Source organism: Mesitornis unicolor, unplaced genomic scaffold, assembly GCF_000695765.1.
Source record: "Mesitornis unicolor isolate BGI_N332 unplaced genomic scaffold, ASM69576v1 scaffold18956, whole genome shotgun sequence".
In the NCBI taxonomy this organism is placed as follows: Eukaryota; Metazoa; Chordata; class Aves; order Mesitornithiformes; family Mesitornithidae; genus Mesitornis; species Mesitornis unicolor.
The window spans coordinates 1,706-20,208 of record NW_010189097.1 but is presented as its reverse complement, the minus strand read 5'-3'; the positions used below and the strand labels follow the sequence as shown (position 1 = coordinate 20,208).

The 18,503-nt window shown below is 50.1% G+C and overlaps 1 protein-coding gene across 1 annotated transcript; it reads right to left on the bottom strand.

Annotated features, from left to right (window-relative positions):
- Positions 1 to 288: 288 nt before the first annotated feature.
- Positions 289 to 14,642, bottom strand: LOC104541821 (glutamate receptor ionotropic, kainate 4-like; the record flags this gene model as incomplete). The annotated part of the gene is made up of 8 exons (XM_010185964.1): positions 289 to 654; positions 1,185 to 1,303; positions 3,547 to 3,675; positions 5,062 to 5,287; positions 6,300 to 6,465; positions 6,605 to 6,778; positions 8,300 to 8,409; positions 14,529 to 14,642. Coding segments are annotated over 8 exons (1,404 nt in total), but the record flags the coding sequence as incomplete, so codon positions are not given.
- Positions 14,643 to 18,503: the final 3,861 nt, after the last annotated feature.

The window sequence follows — 18,503 nt, the reverse complement described above, 5'->3', positions numbered from 1 at the left end:
CACGTCCCTCCGTCCCACCGGGGAGCCGCACGGTGGCGTGGATACGGCTGCTGGGGACGGGTCAGCCGGAGGACCTCGCTCCTGCTGCGCCAGGCTCCAGCAAGACGTGCGTCCTTGGGGACGCCAAAACCAAAGCCGTCCCCTCTGGCCAGGCCCGAAGGTCCGCCTTGCTCTGGAGAAGCTGGGTAACTGCTTTTAATTTAAAAACGAGTTGACATTGTACAAGTCCGTGTTCTGTAAAATGGAACAGGACCCTCTCGGCCCACCCCGACGCCCCCCGGCCCAGCGTTACTCGGGCTCGCTGCTGTTGGTGGTCTTCTCCCACTCCAAGCTCTCTTCGCTCCGCGCGGGGGAGCCCGCAGACGGCCGTGCCCGCAGGCCCTGAAACCTGCGGCACTCGGGGCACACTCGGATGTGCGTGCACCCTCGGGCGACCAGGGCGGCTTCTTGCGCCAGTCTTTGTGCCAGGGGGTCTGGCTCGCCCCCACTGCACAGCTTCCCGTTGCTGAGCGTGGTTGTGCTGCGGGCTCGGCGCTCCTCCGGGATAACCGGGCGAGTCCGTATCATTCCCCCTCGCCTCCGACGGGGGTGGAAACTGTCCTTGCAGAGAATGATGTTGCGCAGCTCCGACACCATTTCTTGGCACACCGACACCTGGAAGGCAGACCCAAGACACACTGCTCACCTAAGAGAGCTGCCAGCCCCCTGTCTGCTCTGGATTCTGATGGCAAAGTGTTACGGACTCAGCCTTTGATCTGGGCGCTGGATTTCAACACCAACACTTGGGTATTCATACTTGACTTAGCCCAATGGATTCCACCTCTTGTCAGAGACCCTCCTATATTCTGGATCCCCAAATCAACATAAGACCCAAACCTATGGCAGGTAGAAATCCTCAGATAGACCCATCTCCAGGAAAGGTACCTGGACATTGCACACATCCTTGGTCCCCTCAAAAGCCCTTGGAGCATCCCTACAGTCTTGGTCTTAGTAGGAGTGCATGACAAGCTCCTTTTTAGACCCTGCCCAATGCATCTAAGCCTTCTCACGCATCTGAGGTCTCGTTACTGGGAATGCTCATCTCAGCCTGGGTGCATTACTTGCTCCAGAGCACTACACTGCTGAGCACCCTGCACATAGCAATAAACACACACTACTCCCCTCAGGACACCTTCAGGTCCTACCTCTGACTGTTCAGAGTGCCGAAGGCTCCACAGAAATTCCAGCATTGCCATAAAAATTGCTACGATTAAGCCACAGATGAGAACCACGAAGATTCCACCAATATTCTCCATTCCGAGGCCTAAAATAAAGCAGAAGAGACAACATAAATTGTAAGCTGTACAGAAGTCCCAGCTCTTTGTTGTTCGGTTGGCATTGCAAATGGGACCAAAAACACGTAACTAGCAGAGTCTTATTAATAGCTAACCGCATGACTCGGATGGCAAACTGAATGACTTGCAATAACTGCACGATCGAAGATGTGTTCTCAGAAATGATGATTTTGCAGATAAACAGCAAGTACATTGGAGGGAAGTACAAAGCAATTTGTGGACAAACTGAAAACAAGGCAAAAAAAATGAGAGATCAATCGGGCACATTAATCCCTGCAAATTATTCACCCAGCTCTAGTTGCTTTGAACTTCACAAAGGCAGATGAGCAACGCTGTTAAAGAAGCAGAGATGAAGACGACAAGAAAGGGCTTTAAAGGAAGCTGGCACCAAGAAAAGCTCCTTTGACTGCATTACAAAGTGCTGGTTTAAAACAATTACAGCTGGTTGTACTGTAATAGCAAGAAGTTGTTCCAAACAAGACCAGGACCCCACACGCTGTGCGGTGACTGAACGGGGTCCCTGCCACCCAGAGGGACCTGGTTACGGGTTGGGTGCTCTCTGCCCAGCATCCTCTGGACCACGAGGAGGAAACAGCCCCCTCCATGGGGCGACTCATCTCCCCTCCCTTGGACATGTGGCGAGGCTGTCACCTTGCTTCCCTCTGCAATCTCTGTCCCCAAAACCACAGCCTGTGCCTCTGCCCAGCCCTGCAGAACGGGGCCATGAGAGGAGCCGGGGAGCAGCACCAGGCTCAGCAGATGCTGTCCGAGAAACGGCTGGATCTTCTCTCCTGTGTTGGTTTTGGGTCTCGAGTGGACTGGCCCCTGATTGGATTGATTACTAAAAAGCATGTGGTGCTTTGCACTGAGATGACTGTATGAGGCCATTACTCAACAAGAACATCTATAAAAATCTTCCTATCCCCTCTGTAACATTAAATCAAAGTGTAAGAATCAATGATTTATTGACTTAATCTCTGCGTGGCTTTTAGACATAAAATCTCACCAAAATCCTTGTAAATCGCTGACCTGTTTTCTTCTAAAACTTAGGAGGGCACATTTCTCCCTCCTCCTCTGACATTCTTTTGGCATTGCCTCCGGAGCAATCTAGTGACTTTGTAAATCAGCCCTTCGCAGAGATATTTCCACTAAGACAGCGATTGCAGAGCAGAAAACATAGCCTATAATCACAGTTCAGACCCAAGATAAAGGCCATCCTCTCCTCCCAGCAGCTCTCAAATTTGAATTCAGGGCCAGTAGCTCTCTCTACATCCTTCTATCGTTCTGCCTGGGTGCCACCTCAGACGCCAACTCCCAAGCTCACCTGAGAGGTTATTTCCAACATCCTCTGCCTTGAGATCAACAGCCCGGGGTGCCTGCACTGCAGCACTGCCCAAAAGGGAGCACTGGCTCACGGTCCCTGCAGGGTCTCATCCAGCCCAGCTCACAAACTGCACAGACACGGACACCTACGCCTGCCGCAATGTCAGGAAAACAAAAGAGCTACCCCAGAGCCGGCTTGGCTCTCCCTCTCTGCGCTCAGAAAGGTCAGAAGACTCCGCATTCAACTGGGGGACCTGCTGGCCGCCCAGAAAAACGCTTGCTGAGGAAAGGGTGACTGCCAAAACTAAAAAATGCAGCAACTGCATTAAGCTGGCAACTGCTCTCATGCTGGGACATCAGCCTAATGTGGTAGCTTTTATGGTGATTTGCATAGCATTACCCAAAAGAATTCGCTCCTCAGTTTACAGATGTACTAATAAAGTCCTTGTGTCCCTTCCCTTGGCTGTGTAAAAAGGCGCTTTCACTTGGAGCCATTAACCAGCGGGCCTGTGGTGGAGGACCATCTCCCTTGAAGGAACCCAGGATTTCGGGTTGATCCCTTTAGCCATCCATTTTCCCACATAATGCTGCAGACATTCATTAGAAGCTAATTTACCCTCCATATGCCTCCAATATTTGTCATTTGGTGGTTCCCGCTATCTTTGCCCCAGGCAAAAACACACAGCATGAGGCACAGCAGAGCTGTTTGGCTTTCTCCTTGAATTGTGAAGGAAGGAGTTCTCAGGTCAGAAGAAGGGGAAAAAGCATCTCTCCGGCAGAAAACCTGGCAGCGCTCATGCGCAGATGGATATTCATCCCTGCACTGCTGGCAAGGACGCTTCTACTGCCTGGTCTCTTGAGCATACTACTGGAGAGCGGTGGGGCTTACCTTTGGCTCTGTGGTCCTCCTCTTTGGGACACTTGCCTCCTTCCCACCATTTCCGCTTCAGGATTTCCAGGCGGTTGTTCTCTTGCAGCTGGAGGATGGCCAGGTCAAACTCATCCCGAAACACAGAGCCTGCAACACCAAGGGGTACAAGGTAAGGCACCGCCTCAACCCGCCTTCCTCCCCACCATGATGCCTGCCAGTGTGCCTGACTACAAAAGCTCATCTGTGAACGGTTTTGGAAGGGACATCAGTCCCTGTGAGCCCTTGAAACCTGCAGCCTCCCTGCTGGGACTGTCAGCTACATAATGTCATTTGCAGGTGGTAATTTTGCCTGTCCACCAAGACCCACACAGGCCACTCAAAGAGGTCTACGACAAGGGGAACTTTGGCTTCAGCAGTAGGATCTGAACAGGTTCAGTATTGCACTGCTGCTCCTCCAGACCACCGAGGTCCCTCTCCTGTCATTCTGCCTCCAACTTCAACCTTGCTCTTATCCTTCCCTCAAACTGGTGCTAAATTCAACCAACACGCAAGCCCGAATGCTCCCAGTGGAGAAGGCTCACTCCTGTGCTGGGTACCGAGCTCTGCTGCAGTCCTCACGATGGCTGCAGAGGAAGGGCCGTGGGAAAGACCACAGCTCTGCTGGTAACTCTGCACTATTGTCCCAGCCAGCAGCTTTCTGCTCTTCTTATCTGCTACAGTTTCACTGTTTAACAAGACAATGTCGGAACAAATGTAGTCCTTACAGCCAGGATTTGTACTCACGATCGGGTTACTGTGACTTCGCAAGCTTACACATGTTAGCTAAACTATAGTGACTGTTTGTGTGATGGTCCTTATGTAATTCAGCTTAAGTCTGGGTTGCTAAGTGCAGGTGCTTAAAGGTCAGGAACAAGGCATCCCTGTGAGACTGGCTGAAAGATCAGCCGATCGCTTGGAATAACAACTACTACATCCTTTTTCTGCGCTGCCCTGGGAGATGATGTTCTCTTGCTAGCTCTCATATTTGAAAGATAAAAACCCTGCATTTGTTAAACCTGATTATTAGCCGAGATAATCGCTGAATTGCCCAGTTCTCTGGCCTGGCGTTTAAAGAACCACCAGCCGTTGAGAAACTCGCGCTACAAACTACGAGAGTCGCAACAGCATTACAGCACTTCTGAGATAAAACAAGGAGCACGGAATGATTCAGAAACACCGGTTCAAAAGGGAAACAGTCAGCAAAGGGCATATACGCAGAAAATAAGCAGCAATTTTGCAACATCTTTCACATGAATTATTTAAAGAGCCGCAGTCGCGTGTCACATGGCTCTGGACCAGAGCAGGGTCTCGTACATCTGGCTCCGAGCGCGCACCTCAGGCAATTGCAATGTATTCGATTTTCCTCCCGAGACAAAAACGACCCTGGGCAGAGCTGTGAAACGTGACATGGGCTTTAGAGCCGGTTCAGCCTTTCAAATGCTCCGGTCCTCTGCCGACAGCTGAGAAGGACTAGAATTTTTCTTCACTGCCTACCGACGGGCATGCCAATCCCGTAGCCCTTGGTGTCCAGAAGGCCCCCGACCTGCGTGAGGTTGCAATTGCGCTGACGATAATACTCGTTCATGGTGGACTCCAGCAGGAAGGCGTAATTGGAGTTCAGCACCCGCGCAATCCCTTCCTCCGTGCTCTTCACAAAGACGCTGGGCTGCTTGGAGTACATGTAGTTCCACATCCTCTGGTACGTCTGGTAGCGCGAGTTCTGCAGGGGCGAGACACAGATGAACAGGGTGCGTGTTTCTTCCCCGTTTGCTGCACTTTTAAACGTTAACCCTGTGTGTTAGCGTCAGGAGAAACTGCTGCCAGGACCAGTAAGGGGTGGTGACGACAGCCTCGGCCGTGCCTGCTCAACCCACCACGGCTGCACCAGAGGCAAATGGATCTCAACGCAGTTCAAAGCACCGCAAATGGTACAAGAACATCTTTAGCTAATTTCTTCTCTGATACCAGCAACTCCGGCACCCGGCAGGCAGTGCAGAGCCACAGTCAGGGTTTTAAACTTGAAAGCCTTCCTGAAAAGAGCTAAGTGAGTGCCTCGCATACAACCACCTCAGTCACTTGGGCTCTGTTCAGCTCATTTTAGATGTAATGTTCTGCTTAAAAGTAGCTTTTTGCCAAACCCCTGAAGGGTGTAAAGTTGGGCTGAAAAGCTCAGGCTCACTTGAGAGATTTCTCAGGCTTCCCAACTCCGTTCAGACTCTGAAGGGGAAAACAGTGTGAAAAGCCTTCTCTCCTCTCAGAATTTCAACATCTAATAAATAAATAATCCTTAAGCAGTTCTTTGTGCATTCAGAGCACTGCAGAAAAGATTCACTCATTTATTCCTCTTTGGAATAGAGCAAGGAAGATAAAAATTAAACTGGGCTAAATGGCACACAGAAGTTTGCATCCACTTGACTGAGTTGTTTTCAGTGTTGCTGCCCACATCCAGCATCCAGCACCTTTACGTACGGCAAAACCTGTGGTTTGCAAACATTTCTTTGCTTACCCAACCTGAGGGACTCTCATGTAACAGCTAAGATCACATCAAAACCGCATAGACACCCGTGGAAATCTGTCTACAAATGCTCATCTGCTGAAGCCCGTCTCCAAAGGCCCCCTCTGTGCCAGAAACCAGAATGAAGCAGGCACGACAGGCTGCCCTGACATCCAAATCTGATTTAAAGGGTGCCCTCTGCACCTCCTGCCCCAGCTAGCAAAAGAATGGGGTTTACTTGGAAGAAGGTCATGCTGGAGCCGCCGTGAATGGTGCCGTACTCGATGGCTGTCTGGTCAGCCAGGTCATCCACGGATTCGATGGGGACGTCCATCCGCTGCACGGTGAGGAAGGCCGCCAGGTTGGCCGTGTAGGAGGAGATGATGATCAAGGTGAACGCCCACCTAGGGAGAGGAGAAGCAAGGACGGTGAGCTGAGATTTCCCCATGGATTGAACCTGATCTACATCCTCACCCTCCATCTCTCCATCTGCTCCTGCCCAGAAAAGACCCGCAGTGAAGCCTTCTTTAAGAGAGTCCTTACCAGACTCCACTGACGCAGCGCGTGGATAACGCCTGGGGGGCAATGGTGGAGCCCTGCTGCATGAATCCTCCAACTGGGAACCACAAGCTGTTGCCGAGAGAGTACTGATTCACCAGAAGATTGCATCTGCCTTGCGAGCAGGGGTGGGGGCTGTACCATTCATACGGTGTCAATCTAAAATGACAAGAAACGGATGGCTCAGGGAACTGGGGCACTTTGGAGGAAAAAAAAAGGCAAAAAAAAACCAACCCAGAAAAGCTCTGAAGCCCTAACTCTCCTGGAGGCAGATTTTTTCTGAGGAGGAAATTCTTTGCTGTCAATTGATGCCCAGGGCTCAGAGCTGTGTGAAACGCGTGCTCTAAGACGTAGAAGCCAGAGGCTTTCTTGTAAAGATTTGCAAAAGTTTTGAGAGGCTCTGTTGAAAATCTGGGCGTGGGCTGCGGGGAGGCTGGAGCCCTGTGTGCAAATTCGTACTGCAGACAACCACAACAATAATTCCAGGTCGGTGTGAAATTGCAATCAAATATCTTTGGCTGTGTTCCCTGCTGGAAAATGAGCATCAATGGGAAGTTCACAAGGGAAGTGTGTGAGACCTGACTGCACGATACCATCAAGAAAAATAACTGCAGTGGTGTGAATGGTTGTTCTGAGAAGGACTGATTGCCCCAGCAAGGTATAGATCCCAGGTCTAGCTTGAAGCCAAGTACTGCTGTTTCAAAGCATCACGTACCTTCAGTGCTCACAGGGACAGGACAGAGGTGGGAATCTGAAGTAACTGGCAGCCTGTCACTGATGTGACTGCAGCCTAGCTCTCTTTTTTGGCTGTTTCCAGTCCCCACTTCCCTGATTGCTAAGAAAGTCTTCCAATTCCTATGCTGCAGTTCATTATACTGCTAATGGTTAACAAAGCTGGTGCCTGGGAGGGTCATTTTGAGGATGCTGCCAACACAGCTGGAGGGCTCTGCCAACTTACGCAGCATTTAACCAAAATGAGGTGTTTATTTCCGTTCCTCTATCCCCAACCTCACTGTGATGCCAGCAAGGTGGAGGTTATTTCTTGTGGGCTTTCTATGGTTGGATCAAGCCCCAGCAGTAAAAAAAACCTGCTCTAGGAGAGTCTTCTGCAATTCACAGGGTCAAAAGCTCCTTACGGCTGAGCAAGGCAGACAGCAGTGTCCAAACCTCCCATCTCCGGTGGGAAGCCACATAAAGGCACCTTTTTGGAGGATCATGTTTAAAACATGAGGAGGGGGCTAAAGAGTCACAAAACCTCAGTCTGCAGAGAGTACCAGACTGCATTATTCAATGGTTTCTTCAGAACTACGTTTCTGAGGCTGTAATGGCATCCGAAGAAACCATTAAAGCCCTGTCAGGATGACAACTTTAGCCATGCTAAGGGACCGAGTGACAGCACAGCTCCAATTTCTGTAATGAGAATTGGGTATTAACCATGTCCCAAAACAGCCTTCACGTCTTTGGCACACATTGGCCAGGACACAGTGCAGCAATGCCTGAAAAGGCTCTGCCACCAACCGCAAACAGTTTGTTGGGAGGTGAGGGAAAACAGCAACGGAGCACGTACTGCCTGGGGAACGTCCCCCTGCCCGGCCCCTCACCACGCATCCCCCCCCGGGTCCGGGAGCGTGACGCTAGATGGCACCGTGAGGAAGGAAAAGCCACCGGCAGGCACATTACCGAGCTACCAAGAAGAGGACGCAGCTGACAGCCAGGTAGGCGAGCAGCATGAAGAGCCAGACGCCAGGGGAAAAGGGATCCAGGAATGAGAAGTAGCCAGGTTTGCGGCCCTGGAAGGGGAACAAAAAGGAGTTTGAGCTGCTTGTATCTCTACAAATTCAGTAGTCCAATCTGAAAACGGCACACAGAAACACACCTGCTCTGGTGCTGACAAGGGATGGGAGCGACAGAAGGGAAATAAAGCAAGCAGAGATTTACAAAAGCCTTGCAGGGGAAACAGGTGAGGCTGGACACAACAAATGACCACGTCCTGCAGCATCTCCCTTTTGGGATTCACCTCCTGAGACTATTCCTCTCCCCACCTCAACCACCTTTTTTCCTCCAGGCAAAGAAAGAGGTGAATCGATAGAAAACTCAAGACTATGGCAGCGCTCTGCCCTCCCCATGGCAGGATGTGCTGCACCCCTCGCCTGCATGGGGGGGGGTCCCCATCTGGAGCCCTTGTCTACCCAAGCAGGATGCACACCCCGCTTGCTGGGCAGGAGGGAGCTCCCCTGACCCTGGAGGTGGGTGGGATCCTCTGCACGAAACAGAGCGGGGAAGAAGTATTTTTGTGCAGAAAAGGAAAAAGGGAGACGTTTGCAATATTTCCGGTTTTCTTCCTTCAGCCTTGAAATGCTTCTTCGCTAAGAAACTCAATAAAATTATTACTTTTATCTCAGAGAACACGGTATTTTTATCTCCAGGATGCGTCAGAATTTCCTGTTTTTTTCTCAGCAAACCACCTTTCCTTGAAAAGCAACGCTTCACTGCTAGAAAAAAAAAACAACAGGTTGCTCTTCTCTCAAAGTACTTTTAGTTTTCTCAGGGACTCTGCCACCATTAAAATCTTGTCAAATTTAGCAAAAATTGTGCAAAGAGAGGATTAATTTCTAGGAGAAGTATCTCAAAAGCTGCACATCTCCCGCCACCACCACCTCTGCATACGCAGCTCCTTTGCAATGGGCATCTCCTTTCCTTATAATCTCTCCTGAAAGACTCCCAGCAGAAGTGTGAGCTCCCAAGGCAGGGCTAAAGGGCTGCATTAACACCATGGGGATGTGAGCCCTGTGCTCACAAGTGCTTGTATCTTCTGCCCCGAACCACAAAGTCCTGGCACCACAAAACCTCTACAGCTTCCCCAAGCACCTGTAACCGGGAAGCTGCCCGTGAGTCATTGCTCCTGCAGAAGCTTTACTGTGAAGTCAGGCTGGAAACAGCCTTTTATCACATCTCGGCCAGGCTGTCAGCGTATTTCTTGCTGACACCTTGCTCTGCTGGTGTGCGCTGAAAACGCCTATCGCTGTTTGCTCAGCGCAGCCCGCTCCTGCGGCACAGCAGCTGCCCCGCTGTAGTGTGCTCGCTTCACGCAAAAGCTGCTGCTGCCGGGGATCATCTTTGACACACAGAGGTCTCATTTTCCCCCAGTTTGCTGCTCTACTCTGCCCGCCTGTGACACCACATAAACTAATAATAGCTGGTAATAAATAACACCTAACCTCAATTGCCATAGCAAGCCCAGAGACATCAAAGACCAGAGTCCTTGTATTTTAGAGCTGTGCTTAATCCAAAGGCAGTGAATAATTTACTGTTTTCACAAAAGTCCCCAGGAAACATAGCAGGTACTTTTTTTTTTCCTTCCCCAGACTCAAGACCAGCACTTTAAATTCCATTTCCATTAGAAACCCACTGGTTTACTACTGATGTATTCCTAATCTTATGCAAAAACTGAATTTCACAAGGTCTCAGTAGTCCCTCTGAAGATTAAGTTGTTGCTAGAAAAGGCAATAGTTGTTGCACAAAAAAACCTTCCTCCACTAAAAATATCTAGGATACTGTGATATTCTCAGCTCCAGTCACCAGCTGGGAACGTAACATCTCAGAAACCTCCCACAGCAAACTCTGCCCTGCATGCAGTAAAGAACCACCACATCGTAACATCCTAGCCCTGTATCCTTCAGGAAAAGATGAGTTTGAGCTTGGGATCTACATTAGCATCTTTAGAGAATGTGGCTCATTAAGCCTTTTAACAAATAGATGAGTTAAGAATCCATGGTTCAGACCTTCCTGCATCCATTTTCAGGTTACTTTAAAATCACTTCCCAAGATAAGATTTGGGTTCTCCTGGGTATAATTTCAGACAATGATTTCTCTTTGAGACAAGGCCTCCCTTCCATCCCGTATCTTACTGTGCATGGTATAAGCAGGTGGAGCACAAGCAGTGGAAGGTACCACAGTCATCTTTTGCCCTTTCCCTTTCTGGGTCAATTGCTGCCGTGTTCTGCTTTTCCTTCTATTCCTTCCAGAAACCCAGAGAGAGACAAACAACTGCCACAGCCAGCATCTGGGCCCAAACCACGGGTCTTCAAAGCCAGGGACACTGCTGGACACTACACCCCCAGCATCCTGGAGCTCCTCTCACCAGTCCAAAGAGGCGAGACCATGTCTGTCATTGCAGGCTCCACAGTGCACTCCCTCTGCACCTCTCCCTGGTTTCCTCCAGATGATCATAGACTTCTTGGCGCCAACAGGTAGGCAATGCCAAAGCCCTGCTCTTTAGCATCTACAAGGCTTTCCTGGCTGCCCCACAGGCCCCTGGTTTCCTTTTATAGCTAAAGCTAAACCGGCTCAGCTGCCTCTTCTTCCACAGGTGTTTACAGACTCAAGAATGAAATGAGGCAATGGGAACCTGCAAGGTGTGAAGGGCACCATCTGCCCTCTGCCGAGCAAACCGGAGCTCCTCGAGCACATTTTTCCGGGTGATTTATCCCTCCTTGGCATCCCAGAGCTGGCAGAAATCTCCCAGGCACTGGCAATGCCTCAGCCAAGGCTCCCTCATGAGATGCTCCTGTAACAAAGTTCCTTTCTGTAATTAAGGACTTGATGTCTTCTCTATGTTTCTGGGGCAGTTTGTCAATAAATTACACTCATTAAGGAAATTGCGTTGGAAGCTTTGAGTCTCAGGCTTGGCAATGACTCTCTCCTGTGACTTTACAGTAGTAGTAGTTCTGGTTCTTTTCAGTTACAGTCATTTTCAGGCTGCTGCTCCATATTCTCTTCATTCACAGTTGTGGATAAGAATAAAGATATTCTGTGCCCACGGAGGGCACAAACTCTCTCTTATCTGTCTGTTTTGAAGATGGGAATGACAATATCTGGAGTCTGTCAGATATTTTTAGGCGCTCCCAATACAGCTTTATTAATTGGAGAGCTATTTTTCCTGGAATAGAAACCTTCAAAATGTCCAATAGTCGACGAAGGCCTCCTGCAAATCCTCAGATGGAAGCCAGAGAGAGACGTTTACCCTCCTCGCAACTTCTGGGCACGCCTGGAGCCAGCGGTTGCTCCCATCCCTGCTTCAGTGAAGCGGGAGGCTCGCTGTGAGAGCAGCGCGGGTCTTCGGGAGGGATGCTCAGCTGGAATGACGGAGCTATTCATTCGCTCCTTCCCATTTTAGAGTCTTCTGCAGCAATCAAGTAGAAAAACTTGAAGTCTCAGTTCACTTGGCCTAAACTCAGCTATTCCAGCGCACTCGCCAAATCTACATTTTCTCATCTTAAGGTAGAGCACAGTAAGGACTTTCAGAGCTGATGAGCCAGAATCATGTGCTCGTTACTCCCTCGTCCTCTACCACAGAGGCAGGTAAGCGAGCAAAAGCAGGCGTATGCTACAAATAAACCTGACTTTCAACATCCCTCTGCGCAGAAATGGCACCAGGCACCTGATTGCAGCCCTCTGCCAAGCGGAGTGACTGCTGGGGACTCGTCATCTATCTCCTGCCTTCCACAGGTCCCACCAGATGGCCAGAATGGGAACGTAATAAAACAAAGCAAGCCTTTTCTCTTAGCAGCCTGCAAGTCAGAAAGCCTATTACAGTCCCCATGTCAGAAATCCACACTTGATTATATCACAACAAGTGAAATTGAGAAAAATGACAGCCCCATTTAAGGCTGCCATATTTGGTTATGTGTGATAAGAGACACACGCGCTGTGGTGGCTGGGTCGGCGGGGCGGGGAGGAGAAAAGGGGGGAGAAATCATTTGCCACTGGAGTTACATGGAAATTAGAATAAAATGTCATCGCGCTGGGAGGGGACCAAGGTGTGGAGGCAACTCCTCAGCAGGAGACACGTTTGTGGTTATTTATTAGGTCACGTCTGATCTGTGCCATCAGTTTTTGACATTGTGGGGATGTTTGTTGGGGAGACCAAGGGAAGGGAGGGAGGGAGGGGATAGGAGCAGATGGGGCAGTGGGGCTGCCTTCCACTGCTCTGCAAGCCACATCCTCGAAGGAAAACCAGGGCGATTAGCGATCTTGTCTTTCCTTGTTAAACAAATATTTACCAGTTTAATTAGTTAATTACCACACAGCTCTCACACACTCTCCTCAAGCTAAGCAGGAAAGGTCTGGACAAAGTGGGGGCAACTTCTGGAAAGGGAAGAGGGGGTTCCAAGCTTCCTTGCTGGGGAGACCTCCCTGCTGTTGGGGTCCATCTTCCTTGCAAGCCTGCCTGGGTGACTGGGCAGCTCCCCTGCTCAAAACCCGCCCTGGTTCCTTTGTCAGGCAGCTGAAGACCCAACCCTGACCAATAGCTGGGGACTATTGCCAAACACTTTTAAAGACTGTAATTATTAATCCTGTTCAGTTCGGTAAACGCCTGAAGGGCAGGCTGGGACATGGCTGTGTTGCGTTACTCCGGTACTGGCACAAGCAGCAGATGGTCCCTGCCCTGACGAACTTACACTCTAAGTAGATGTGTCAGACACATTTATATCGAGCTTGCATGGAGGCAGCAGCGAACGCCTTGCACTTATAGAGCAGATCACATGCAAACCCTGCACCAATATTCCTGTGTTTCCTCTGGAGGGAGCGACACCAGCCTCCTGCTGCTCAGGGAATGGTGTCTCGTTAAGGGACTTGCTGAAGGTTATGGTGTAAATCAGAGGCAGAGCACGCATGGCGCTCAATCCCCAAACTTAAAAAGCGCATGCGAGAAAGCAAGAAACTGGATTATAATGTCCCAGCCAAATGACACTGGTAGAAACACCTCCTGGATCCATGGGGCAGCCGGTGGTGTAAAACGTCAGGTGTAGTAGGGAAGGGATTTCCAAGAGCTTGAAGAATCCTCTGCTTTTTGATCAGTTAACTCATTGATCCTAAATTCTGCACGTACCAGAGGAAACAGAATTTTAACTAGGTTTTAATTACTTGTTTGTTCTTGGCAGGAGCCGCTCAGCACAGAGAGATGCATGCGCGGGTTTGTTTGCGTTCGTACCAAACGCCGCATCCTTAACAGCCCTGCGATCGCAGGGAGGGGGCTGGGAGAGGTGGCTTTCATTGTCTTATCCTTTTGGCTGCTATTGTTGGAGCTGACGGCAAACCAAGACTGTGATTCGCATCACACTCGGCACCGCACAGATTGGGAATAATACGACACGCTCTTGTAAAGGCCCTGGCTGCCGGAGCTCGCCTCCTGCGACACAAGGGAACCGGGTTTTGTCTGGCCCATATGGGTGTATGTGGGGAAAATCTGTCCTCTCCTGAGCTTCGGGAAGAAGCTAGCACAATGGGGGAATGGGAATGCAAGAGAATCTATGGGAATTTAAGACAAGTGTTGTTTAAGCAATGGCACAACAGCCCAGAGGGTGGGAACACGGCTGACATTAGGGCATTTGGGTAGGTGCACCCACAAGTGTCCTAGCTCAGCCTCCCAGTCTGCCCAGTAAGTACCAGTAGATGGTGACTCCAAGCCACATTTACTGCAGTTACAGAGCCACCCAGCCCAGCCTGCCCTTAGCACACCTCACCATGGAGGGCTCAAAGCCACACTAAAGCCATCCTATGGCTTTTGCTGCACCCAGAAGCACCCCAACAGGCTGACATCTACCCACACTGGCCCTGGCAGCAGCGATCTGGCAGGGCTCTGCTCATGGGCCCCACCATGTCAGGAAGCTGGGGAGGATGGGGAAGGGGAGCCAACGGGGCTGAGGGTTTGAACAGCAAGAATCAAATCCACCAAACTGACACAAGAAAGACAGACAGAGAAAAGAAGGAAGTAAAGGTCGAGAACATTTGGGTTTAAATAAGAAACCAAAATATTTTTATGAGTCATTCACTTTCCTTCTATAACTAGGCAAGTTTGCATGCAAATAACGGAGGGACATAAACGGTTATAAAATAAGTCTCTTACCATATGAACTCGGTAGAGAATACTAATTCCCAAAGTCATGAACGGCTTAGAGAAATCAATCACCTTCTCCCGCTCGGCAGTAATCGTCAGCCCCGCCACGGCCAAATCGGCTTTCTGGAGAGAAACGAGAGCAGAGAAGGTCAGGACCTGGAGCCTGGGAAAGGTGTGTGGCAGGGAAAGCGGCAGAGCTGTGTCGTGGATGGCCCATTTCTGGGATAGGGCACATCTGCTGCAGGCTCTGCGGACACCATGGGAGTTTTGCCAGCGATGTGCGCTAGCTGGGGCTGTGCCCCTGCACCCCTCTCCTCGGGTGGGTTTCGCATAAGCCCTGCACAGTTACACTCCATAGCTCAACCCTGGGCTCTGGAGCATTCTCCTCATTTTTCCCTTCCTCACCAGGACACGGGGCTGTCCCCTTCCAGACAGGATTGGTGCTTGCAAACGCCACAGGTAGGAAAGCACAACAAAGCAGCATCATTACTCCCGTTACCCTGACTCGTAAAGTTTACAAGGCTGCCAACCCCAGACTTCCAAAATCGCAGATCGGTGTCCAAAAAATTCAGGGGACTGGCACAAAAATTTCCAGATTGACTTGCAAAGCAAATGAGATTAGGGGAAAAAAATAAAAAAGAATTTCTTCCAATGTTAATACCAGCGTAATATAGATAAGGGATTTGAATTTTAAATATTATTTTTATTACTATAGCTCTTTTAATGTCTGTAATTGCTTTCTGTAAAAATGAAACCTCCTTCATTCCCTGACACATTTGTTTGCCTGCTTTGCAGGCATAACGACTATGCAAGTGGAAAAAACAGAAGGGGAGGGGAGAAGAAAAGCTGTTTGCACTTCTTGTCCGTGAGTTTCATAAGGTCTGTGCAGAAGCCAAGGCACCATCAAGCCTGAAGACCCAATAAAATATGGAGCTTATCTCCCTGGATCCATGAGGCAGTTGTAAATGCACCACAGAAAGGGAAATTTGTGGGTCCATCACTCTTGTCATGCTCTGGGACCTTGCTGCTCTTGCATCGTTTTCCTTAAGGGAAACAGGACTAATCAAGAGTTTTGCTGGGGGGGGGTCTTTCCCCTGCCTCCACCCCCAGCAGACTTGCCCACTTAAAGGCAGGCAGGGAGGAAGGAAGAGGGGAATTGGGAAAGGAGATCTGCAGGTTGAAACAGAAAGAGATTTAATAAAATACTAACAACAATAAACCCCAATATTAATAATAGCATTAATATCCAGTACACAGAGCTATACCTAGATGATATAGTGGCCACAAGCCGTGATGGTCGCAATGAACAGGGGAGTAGGTCTTGAAGAAGAACAACAGGAGAGACCCTACTGGGACGACAGCCACCAAGGAAAGAAGGCCATCATCAGCAAAGTCCCCAGCTTATAGTGAGCATGAAGTTTATGGCATGGAATAAATTTTGTTGGCCAGCCCGAGGTTAGCATGAAGTCAACTATCCTGGCTTTCACTACCCCCTTCTGCACCCGTTTAACTCAAAACTGCTACAGACCTTGACCCCCACATACCAGTGCTGTCTGAAATCTAAAACCAAGTGTCTCAGCAACCTCGTTCCCACGAAACTGAGTATTGCAGTCTTTGCAGAAACACAGCTTTCCTGAATGGAAAAACGATTCTGTGGTTCTATCCCAGCGAAACCAGGACAGGTGGTCACGGAGATGGTGATATTCCACAGTCCACGCAGGACCGCCCCATTGGACAAGCCTGGTGCCAAATTTTTGCAATTGTTTCCAAGCAGCTATTTCAGTTTCCTAGGAGGTTCTGGCTGGAATGAATTATGAGCTAGTGAGGATTTCTGCCTAGGCAGACATTTACCCACAGGGTTTCTAAAAGGCACCAATAATCACAACGCGGCGTGTGAGCAGTTGAGCCCTATGTAAACACCAGCAGATTACTAAAATGGGATCAGTTCATCTGTGGAACATGGCATGTGAGGAGTTTTCTCCACAAGGAAAGCCTAAAGCTTCCTAAACCTCTCTTGTCTATACTTAAACGGGTTTGCAGGTACTATTGTCCTGGGGAGAGCTCTCCCAGCAAAGCCTCTCTTGAAGATACAGCTTATTCTAACTACGGATTTCTTTTCCCAGTTCTCCAAACTGAATACAATTCTACCAGCGAAGTCGCAGACTAAACAGATGGTAAATACGCCACATCAAAGGTGTTTCATGCAAAAGCTCTAAGGACATTTCCATTCCCAGCCAGGGGACAATATGAAGGTCTGAAAGCAGCAGCGCAGCCCCCAGGTTTACCCAGCTAAGTCCCCATCCCTCGCCTGCCTCCACCTGTTTCAGGGCTGGGACATGGATGCCATCAGGGAACTTTGTGCACTCTGGTTATTCCCCAAACTTTCGTCCTTTGGGACCCTTCCAGATCATGCAGGCAGGAGTATCATGAGAGCTGCTCTTCCTTATGCAAAGTCTAATGTGAATCCACCCCCCTCCCTTTGCCTATGGAGCAGAAACTCAGCACAGCAGGGATGCCTTCTCTGGACACAGATTTTGTGCCCAGGTCCCTTCTCTCCTCTCCAGAGGCTCCTATCACTCCATTAGAGTTTTCTTCCTTCTGCTCATTCTCTGTCTGATCAACTTTTCTCCTTTCAGGCCTTTTTCCAGCATCAGGCCTATGGTAGCTTGCAGCTTGCTTTAACCTGCACGCTTGCACATCTGCCTTTGTGCCGAGCTGGGGCTGCGCTCTGGAAAGACTCTCTCTGCATGCTCAGGAGTCATGCACGTTAAGAGCTGATTTCTGACAGCAATAAACTTTGATCTGGGAAAGGCATGCAATGTATTCCCTGCCTGAGTATCATCCATTTCATGCTTTCGACTCTGCTTCCCGATGTTCGCAAAACTTCTCGTGATTCACTGAGGTCAGCGTATCTTAGCTACGGAGGAGCTCTGCAAACCTGAGCAGTCTCCAGCCCTCCCTACCTGAGCATGGGTAGGAGTTGGCATTTTATAGGCTGCACTGGAGGAAGAGATGGATTTTTCATTGTGTGTCTGCACTCTGTCCACAACCAGGCCCAGGGGAAAGGGAAAACAGGAGGCAAAGGATAGGGGGAAGAGGGGGCAAACGCTGTTTGATTTTCATCCTTCCAGCACAGTTGCAGTTATAAATGTCAGCATGAAATAGGCTTAGAAGAAGACGCAGAGCATTTTGGGAGCAGAGACAGGCGCTTCTTTCACAAGACACTGCTTAAACAAGACCAAAACTCTCGCTTGGCGAGAGGAAGCCCAGGTGGGCTGGTGTCTGAGACAAAAGCATGAGCTGCCACCACCACCATACCTGGCAGCAACCGTGGGATCTGCCTGCGTTAGCACACAGGCTCACGCTGCCGCTGGAAAGGATGTTAAACACGGGGGCTGAGCCGGGCTCCTGAAGAGGAACAACAATTAAGCCGCCTTAAGAAGTAAATTGCAGGCACTGCCAGTCCGGAGGAGGCGGCTGCCTCCTTGCTGCGGATGCTGACAAGGCTCATCTCGGTGCTAATGGTGATGAATGGGCCCTGACGTCAGCCCGGGCAGCGAGGATCCCGCCAAAGCCTCGCACAGCACTGGGGACCAGTTGGGAGACTGGCCCTGCAGCGATTCACAGCCTTCTGTCAAGCTATGGAAACAAAACACAGTGAAAAAGTCCAAGTGGTGTCAGGCTCTGGGCTGTCTCTGGGTCAAACACAGGGAAAAGAAGCCTGAAGGACGGCTCTGGGAGCACAAGGCTGGGATTTTCTCCAGGAGCAGGAGTCCCTGACTTGAACAGCACCTTGGATGCTACATCCCCTGGGCGCACAAGCACATCAGAGTGACCCAGCCTGGTGCAGGGGATCGGACTGGGTCATCTCCAGCGGTCTTCTGCTATTCCGTGCAGCAGCCGCCGCATGGCAGTTTGGGTGCAGCCCGCTCACCTGGGCAGCGGCTCCTGCGGCAAACACAGAGACGCCGCTGTGCCTCCTCA